The sequence below is a fragment of the Gossypium hirsutum genome, chromosome D02 (assembly GCF_007990345.1).
Source record: "Gossypium hirsutum isolate 1008001.06 chromosome D02, Gossypium_hirsutum_v2.1, whole genome shotgun sequence".
Lineage (NCBI taxonomy): Eukaryota > Viridiplantae > Streptophyta > Magnoliopsida > Malvales > Malvaceae > Gossypium > Gossypium hirsutum.
In genome coordinates, this window is record NC_053438.1 from 53,951,423 (window position 1) to 53,960,482 (window position 9,060).

Below are 9,060 nucleotides of genomic sequence, written 5' to 3' on the forward strand. Positions count from 1 at the left end.
GAGAAATTTAAAAAAAAACCAATTATTGGCTAATGATAAGGGGGCGGTGCGGCCAATGTATTAAGCGGCGCTGACGGCCACTGTGGAAAACAAGTCATTTACGTAAATAAATTTTGACTTGAATTATTTTCATAAATAAATAATTTCTTTGAATCAGTTGCGTTAAAAAGCCTGAATTATATATATAATTTAACTTAAAGTGTAGCTTATTGATTATGTGTTTATTTCTTTCAAGATAATTTGAATTCGATTCACTGCTGTAAAAGAATCATTTTATATTGATGATATTCTAACAACGGATTATATTAAAAAAATTTATGATGAACTTCCAATTACAAATCACAAAAATATTCATCTCAAATAATATTAATCTTATTAGCAAAATTCAATAAGGTGACAATTGTTTTTATTCATTAATTAGCTGTAAGTTGGACTATATATTAATTAGCAGCAGGTTTTATAAGATTCACCTTATCTTTAACATCTTGCATAGCTGGTTGGTCTCGTGCCTTAATGTCAGCGAGTGCAAGCCCATCCGCACTCAATTATTTGGTAAGAATAGTGGACAATTAAAATATTCATCTAAATAGAAACTAAAAAATGAATAATATAATATTAAATATAGTTATTGATATATGAATAAATTGATTGATTTTACATAGATACAAACTCATCTCTCCAATAATTCATATACGTATATCTTGTTAGGTATATTCCCAAATGCTACAATTAGGTATCACAATGTTATATACATCTTAAATTTAACATATTTTGATAATGAAATGTATAATGTTGTGTTTTGTTTAATTTTTTGAATTTTGTCATATTATTTTTTTATTATGTTTTTAGTATAATGTTGGTATCATGTTGAAGCTTATTTATTTACATAAAATATTTTTTTATCTATTTATTAAAATTTTAATTTTTTATGCTCATCAAATTAAGTATTGGGTATAATGGTCAAACATATTATACCCCCAAGAGAATATAGATTTGAATATTGAAGATAATATTGTTGAAAAGAGTAGCTATGAACACTGAACATAAATCATAAAATGGATGTGAAAAGTATAGAAAAAAGAAATAAATAAGTGAATCCAACATTTATTATTTTAAATATTTGTGAATGAATTTTGAGTAGAATCAAATTTTTATATTTTTGTTCAAAGAAGATTCACTAAGGCAACCAAGTGTGCAAAATTAAAGATGTGGTGAATGACAATTGGTTAAGGAATAGGAAATTGAGTAGTATCATTTGGAGAAGATTATTGCCTTACACATTGACACTAGTCTATAAATAATGTCTAGCCTAAACATCAACCAAACCACTCCCACATCAAACAAACCACTCCCATATTAAACATTGTTGGTGAAACAATGACGTCTTCAGCTCTGACAGGTAAGCTTGAGGCAGATGTAGAGATTAAGGCTTCTCCTGAGCAGTTCCATGAAATGTTTGCCCACAAACCGCACCATGTGCACCATACTTGCTATGACAAGATTCAAGGATGCGATTTACATGAAGGTGAATGGGGGAAAGTCGGTACCATTGTCCATTGGAGTTATGTGCATGGTATGATATAACATAACAAACTCAGTTTCTTTTCATGCTTATCGCTTGATTTGTTGCTCTTTTTGTTTTGTTAAAGAAAACAAGTTGTTTGTTTAGATGGAAAGGCTAAAAAGGCAAAGGAAGTAGTGGAAGCAGTAGACCCTGATAAGAATTTGGTCACTTTCAGAGTGATCGAAGGAGATCTAATGGAAGAGTATAAGAGCTTTGTAATCACGATTCAAGTTTCGCCCAAGAGCGAGGGTAGTGGCAGCGTAGTGCACTGGACTTTGGAATACGAGAAGCTGCACGGTGGGATTGAGCATCCTGAGACTCTGCTGCAATTCGTTCAAGATGTCTCTAAAGACATTGACGGCCACCTCACCCAAGCAAGTTAAGCAGTATCACATGATGCTATTGTTGCCGCTACTTGAAGCACTATTCATCTATTTAATGAATAAAGTGACAACTTCCTTTCTCATGTATTTTGATCTGAATATGTACGTTTAGATCAATATGCAGTCACGGGGAGGAGCTTTGTATTTTCTTGCATGTTTGTCTTTTTAATTCTGTATGAATTCAATGTGTCCTATGCTTTTATTTGTGTTCTAATAAATATTTGTAAGTATGATATCGTAATCTATTTCCACTCTTTCTCTTTTCATTTTTGAGCTGTTTTTTTTTTCCTTCAAGGGAGATATTGGAGTTTCAAGATGGATCAATCAATTTCCGAACCAGAAACGAAGAAGTACCTTGAAACCCAAATTGGTTTCAACGTGTTTGCAGAGGAAGATCTTGAAGGTCTTGGCCTTAGCTCTTCAAAATCATTCAATCTCTCGACAGAATTACTCCTCCACCTTCTTCTGTTTCCTCAAAAAATACCTAAACTTGAAAAACAAACACATCAAGCAGAGCAAAATTACAATCCCAATCCCCCACCCTATCAAGAAAATTAAGATCAGACAAAATTAAGAATTTTCAATACAATAATATGCTTTAGATCTTTTAGGGAATGATAATATTCTTTAAATGATGTTGTAGAAACGTTAGTAAAATAACAGTAATATAAAGCACGGCTACAGTAATCAACAAATATTAGCCTTGCGTTTGTCTATCATCAAAAAACAACAAACTCGACGGATTTGGATTTACACCCTTTACGCACAAAGGAAAGTAATAATTTAGTCATTTAATAAATATTAAGTTGGTTCACATATATATACATGTTCCATATTTGATATCTAACCAATGTGAGAGTAAGCTTTCCTTTTTACTTTATATAATTCACAAGTGTCTTACTTTGAGTATCAATTTCTCATTCATCACTCAACCATTTTAAGCATATAATATACCGTTGTAAAGATCTCATGGAGTAGAATATAAAACTACAGTTTTATGAATCAAATCTCCACCTTTACTAATCAAGAATATGCCTCAAAATTTAAAAAAAATCTATTTTTTTCCAACAAATGAGATAGTTTATTGATTAGTTCTTTATCTTGCATGAAGAGGGGAAACAAGTTATTTGTGATGAACTAAATTCAGGTACATATGAACAATTCAAATAAAAATATCCTCATAACAAGGTGATTCTGAGGTGAAACCACATATTCCCATATCAATCTATATTGAATAAAAGCTCGACTTTGAATCACAAATTTCATCAAACACAATGTGCATGGCATGCTAACCTGAAACCGGGGACTTTGAGAGACTGCAATGCGTGGAAGGTGACTACAAAGGCAACCAACACCTAATGTAACCCATATATGCCAGTGGTGTAAAGACGCAAGAAATGTGATTATCAAAGTAGGGCCATTTAAGTGTGTAGGACCATTTAACAAAATTGTTCTCGAAACCACTTTTTGAAAATAAAAAATCGTGTCGAATTAAAAAATGAAAGTTGGAGTCGCCACCGATCTTTTATTGAGGTGTGATCGGATCACTTTAAAAATGATTTTGGTCTACGAGTTTCAAAAAAAAAAAGAGTTCGAGAGTCAGTTACGTACGAGGAAGGATTAGCACCCTCGTAACGTCCAAAATTGATACCGAATTGATTATTTAATGTCTTAAAGTTGAATTTCGAAAATTCGAAGAGATTAAAAATGATTTCCCCTTTTTATTAATGTCATATTTTAAAACAATTCTTGGATAGATTTGAACGAATGTAAAAAGGCTTTCTCAGCCCGAGGCAACAAAATGTCGTACTCCGTAAGTTAGGATGCAACATTTGAATTCCTGAGCATAAGCTAACCTTTAAAAACCTTTATTGAAACTTTGTGTATTTGAAAACTAAAGGTGTTTGACCATCTTGGTTCAATGAGGAAATCGAAACCCTGTAAGTTATGACACAATTTCTCGAAGTTCCAAAGACGACATATAAGTTTGCCTTTATTAAAAAAATCTCGTCTCGAGATATCGAAGGGTTATATTCAATGAGTTTGGACACAACGTTTCTAATTCTTGAGATAAGCTTTGATTTGAAATTTTTACGTTTGATTTTAAAAAGGGATACTCGGTTACTTAAATTCAACGAAGAAAATTGAAGCCCAGTAAGTTAGGGCACAATCTTCTGGAAAATCTTGGATATCAAGTATTGCTTTATTTTGAAAACTTTTGAATAAAACGATTTTAATGCTTAAATGGAATATAATCTTTTTGACAAATAAAACACAATGAGATGACAATGTATACCGCGAAAGAAAAATTCGTAAGCCAAAATACATACAAATGAACGCAAATAATCAATCAATACAAACAAGCAATACAATGTACATAATAACAATAATCTCACATCACATGTAAATATTAACACCAACATTTAAAAGGTAATGACCTAAAAGCCTATCACAAATGAAATGTAACTAATTTAAAACAACTAAAAAAAACATGAGAGAAAAGAAATTTGAAATTATCAATATATATACACAAATTACATGTATATAAAAAATTAAAAAGAAGTAATTAATATGAAGACTTGAAATAGTTTAAAAATAAAATTTAAAAATGAATAATAATATCTAAGTGAATTTTAAAGTAAGTATTATAAGAAGAAAATCAAAATAAATAAATAATACACATATATTAATCTAAATAAGTAATACATATGAAATGAAACCCTCAATATAAATAATATATATAATAATATATGTATTAGTTAAAGCAAGTAAAATAAAATAGAATATTTAAAAGAGATAAAGTACATATTTATATATAGAAAATAGGCAAAAATATATAATTTGAAATCAATAGTATATTATGTATATACATATATGTATGATAAAATAACTCAATGTAAATTGTATATACATATACGCAATGGAATTATGAAAATATTATTGTATAAATCTTTAAAGTTAGAAATATATAAAAATAGATTTTAAGAATATATTATAAGATAAAATCATAAAAATGTATACAAATGATACTAGATTAACATAAAAAAACAAAATAATACATTATGAAATTAAAATATAATATATGAAAAACTTAAAATAATATTACATAATAAAATAAAATAATAACAGAAGGACTAATTTGAAATTAAAACAGAAATTTAGGGGTAAATCTGAAATAAATAAAAGGATATGAACCACATTGAACGCACGAATAACAGGAAAGGGCCAAAATGGAAATTAATCCCTGCCCTCCAAAACGCTGCGTCCCATCATGGATCGAAATGAAACCAGCAGAAAATTATATGGCCAAAATTAAAGTATCAAAAGGACTAGATTGAACCATGGCACAAAAATAGAGGGACTTGGTGCACAAATATCCCTCCCCATACCAAAATGCACGGATCTAGCCGCATCTGGATCGGGTCATCAGGTATCTCAATACGACACCGTTTTAGAGCCATTGACACAGGCCCTAAACAGTGTCATTTTTCCTACTTTAAATATCCCCTTTTAAACCCTAAAATCAGTAGCCACCACCCTATTTCTCTTCGTCGCTACGCAAGCCAGAAATCCTCCACTCTCAACTCCGATTTGGAACAGAGCACGTGGAGATTCTGACGACACACTCACGTAGGTATGGCCTCTTTCGTTTCTTTTTAGTTCGCAATAAAAACAAATCAAAGGAAACAAAAGAAAGAAAAAAAAAGAAAAATGGAAATCGGAAAATCACCTTAAAAATTCACTGCTATATGTTCTCTTTTTTTATTGATTTTTTCCAATCACTTTTATAGCTTTGATTGGCTCCTTTTATAGCCAAAACAGAAAGAAAAATGAAATTCTCGAAACTATTTTTTACATTTTTTCCTATTTTCTGTTATTATTTGCTATTATTTTGGTTTGGCTTGCTGCTTTGTTGAGCTTGTTGCAGGTGTATGGCTAGCTAGAGAAGGCCTGGTTCGCATGCGAGGCACGCGCGTGGCGGTGGCGCAGCACACACGGAGGGCAGCGACTGGTGGTTGCTGTTACTGCTAGGGTTTTAATTTTTTTGTTTTGTTTTGGGCTAGTGGGCTAGAAATGCGTTTGTAATTTGGTTATTGGGCTAGGGTTGAATTAATAAATTGGGCTTTGGGTTTAATTTTTGGGTAATTCGGGTTTATTGTAATTTGGACTTTAATTGTAAATGGACTTTTATTTTTTTATTTTTATTTGGTTTTTTGATTTTTTTGTGTTTTTGGGCCCGCGCATATATGGGCTTGTACGATCATTTTATTAATAATGATTTTAAAATTGTAAAATATTTTATGTAAAATACTTTTCTTTAAAAAAATTGTAGAACCATTCATTAATTGTGTACAAACATGAAAGGGATTGTCACACCTATTAATCGGGTGAAAAAACATTTTATGGAAAATATTTGTTCTTTAAAAAAGTTATTCAATAATGTTGGTGAATGGTAAAAAATTTGTGTTTAAATTTATTAAAAACATGTATAATTATTGTATTTGTTGTTTTTAGTTGTTTTATTTAAAATTTATATAAAAACATGAAAAAAGTTATGAATGCTATTAAGTGAATGTTCATTATAATCAACCTTTCATTTTCCATCTTTCTTAACTCTTCACCTTTCATCTCCTTGTAATCCATTTCCTATTTATCTAATAGCAAATGTGGTAATCTCCCTATATATATAGGAGTATACGACTTGTAATGATAATGATGATGAAGAGAAATGCAATAGAAATCCCCCTTATTCTCATATATTATTCTTGTGTTCTTTGATTTATTATTTTATAACACATTATTAGCACGAGCTTACTCAATAGTATTCAATATTTCGTTGGAGAACAAGTAATATAGACGTACAATGTTCTTATTGAAGCAACAATCCTAAGGTATGTGATTTTCTATGCATGCTTGAAAGATTTTAAGATTTCAATATTCTTAATGAAAAAAAAGAGTTAAAAATGACGCTCATTTCATTTTTTTAATAGTTAAGTATGAATTTATGTGTTATATATTTCATGGTATGCTTATTTATGATCTAAGGCTTTGAATAAGATTGAAGTATCAACAACTTCAATATTTTTGCTTAAATATTTTTTAGTAAACTTATTGTGTTTTCAAAAGATACAATCTTTCCAAAAACCAGTTGATTTTAATGTTTTCTTCGCAAAAAGTTTGATGTGATCCTGATCGCATCATGTAATGTCACAACCCAACGCCGTCGAGATTGGCCTAAACACGAGGGCCCCAAGTGCAAGATGAAGCTAATTTTTAGCTCATTTGAATTTCTTTTCGTGTGGTTCAACTCATTCGAGCTCAAGTTAGCTCATTCGTGCTCAAGTCAGCTCATTCAAGCTCAATTTAACTTGTTGAGCTCGTTATTAGCTCTTTAGCTCTTTTAATTTAATTTGCCAGAATAAATTAATTAGTTGAGTTAGTTATTTTAGCTCAAATAATTACTAAGTGTTTAATTAAGAAATCTGGACATTTTAATTATGTTTGTTTATTGCATGTTTAAATTGTTTTAATTATTACCTAGCATAAATGTGTTTGCCTTATTACAATTATTTAATGTGTGCGATTTAAGCTAAGTAAATTTGTTGAATTTGCTAGGACAATGTACATGGACGGCAAGAAGAGGTGGACTGCAACAAGCATAAAAGCCGAATTAATGTGGAGGTGAACGGCATGAAATTAAGGAAGCATTTGGCCAACATCATGCATAATTCATGGAAGAATTTGAGGAAGCATTTGACCAACATCATGCATAATTCATGGAAGAATTTGAGGAAGCATTTGACCAACATCATGCATAATTCATGGAAGAATTTGAGGAAGCATTTGGCCAACATCATGCATAATTCATGGAAGAATTTGAGGAAGCATTTGACCAACATCATGCATAATTCATGGAAGAATTTGAGGAAGCATTTGGCCAACATCATGCATAATTCATGGAAGAATTTGAGGAAGCATTTGACCAACATCATGCATAATTCATGGAAGAATTTGAGGAAGCATCATGGCCGAATTTGGCTTCCAATTTTACCCATTCGGCTACCCTTTTGTTTTGCCTATAAGTATGTGTTAAATTTCATTGTAAAAAGAGAAAAGAACCTTGAATTCATGTTTTTACATTTTGTGAGATTGTTTACAACTCTCATTGTTCTCCAAAGACTCGTTTGACTTATCAAGTAACCCTTGTGGCGTCAACCCATTCTTCTTATCCGAACTTATCACTTTGCATCCAAAGTGTGGCGTTCAAGTTATACCGAGGTTCCTATCATCTTTGATAGTGGGTCAAGGTTCCATTTTATTCGTTTTCCATCCATACAACATTTAACCTTTCCTAAGTATTCGTATAAGTCCCGGGTTAACACACTTATATAGTGTTGGTTCAACTTGAATACTTGGTTTTCATTCACCTATCATCCTCAATACACTTCATAACCCCTTTTGAACTAAATTTGAGCCTTTATCCCTTCTTTCTTAACCTATCTTCGACAAACCTTGATATTACTCCAATTCACGATCGGGTACATCAACGACTCGACTCTCATCACCGAGGCCGGGGCGTATCATCTGGTATCAGAGCTAGCCGAGTCGGAGTAAGAATCATCATCTTTGATATTATGGTTTTGTAAAAAAAATCAAAAAAAAAATTTGCCTACGGTCTAGGCGCGGACGAAAAGAACGTGAAAGATCCGTAAAAAAAATCAAAAAAAAAAAAATTGCCTACGGTCTAGGCGCGGACGAAAAGAACGTGAAAGATCCGTAAAAAAAAAGAGTCTGGAAACCCTTCAACAATTTTTTTTGAATCATAATCTACACTCCTTTATACCCCTTTGAGTGAATTTTCACGTTTTCAAAAAAAAAATTATCCAATTTATTATTTTTTTTCTTTCTTTCTTCTTTTGTATTCGGTATTAAAAAAAAGAGAAATTCAAAAAAAAAAACAAAAAAAAATTCGGAATTAAAAAAAAAAAGTGATTGAAATTCATTTTAAGTTTTGTTTGATAGCCTACCATTTCCGACATCATTGCCCACCAAGCCAACTCAATTTTGTAAGCCGACGACAAACGGTATTGATTCGTCTATTTAGTTTGCGAA

The 9,060-nt window shown here is 31.2% G+C and overlaps 1 protein-coding gene and 1 long non-coding RNA gene across 2 annotated transcripts; both read left to right on the forward strand.

Moving 5' to 3' along the window:
• Nucleotides 1-1,114: 1,114 nt before the first annotated feature.
• Nucleotides 1,115-2,213, forward strand: LOC107909902 (MLP-like protein 31). The gene is made up of 2 exons (XM_016837604.2): nt 1,115-1,573; nt 1,670-2,213. Exons 1-2 carry the CDS (start codon nt 1,378-1,380, stop codon nt 1,945-1,947), a joined length of 474 nt encoding a protein of 157 aa, XP_016693093.2. The 5' UTR covers nt 1,115-1,377; the 3' UTR covers nt 1,948-2,213.
• A 2,802-nt stretch (nt 2,214-5,015) lies between these two features.
• LOC107908286 (uncharacterized) lies at nt 5,016-6,152 on the forward strand. The gene is made up of 2 exons (XR_001686955.2): nt 5,016-5,581; nt 5,876-6,152. It is a non-coding gene; the product is annotated as an uncharacterized lncRNA (long non-coding RNA).
• The last annotated feature ends 2,908 nt before the right edge of the window (nt 6,153-9,060 follow it).

What these genes read in the sequence shown, in the direction of transcription:
- LOC107909902 (XM_016837604.2), top strand. Translation starts at nt 1,378, where the DNA reads ATGACGTCTTCAGCTCTGACAGGTAAGCTTGAGGCAGATGTAGAGATT. An exon ending in CCATTGGAGTTATGTGCATG is followed by an intron (nt 1,574 to 1,669) that starts GTATGATATAAC and finishes TTGTTTGTTTAG; the next exon opens with ATGGAAAGGCTAAAAAGGCA.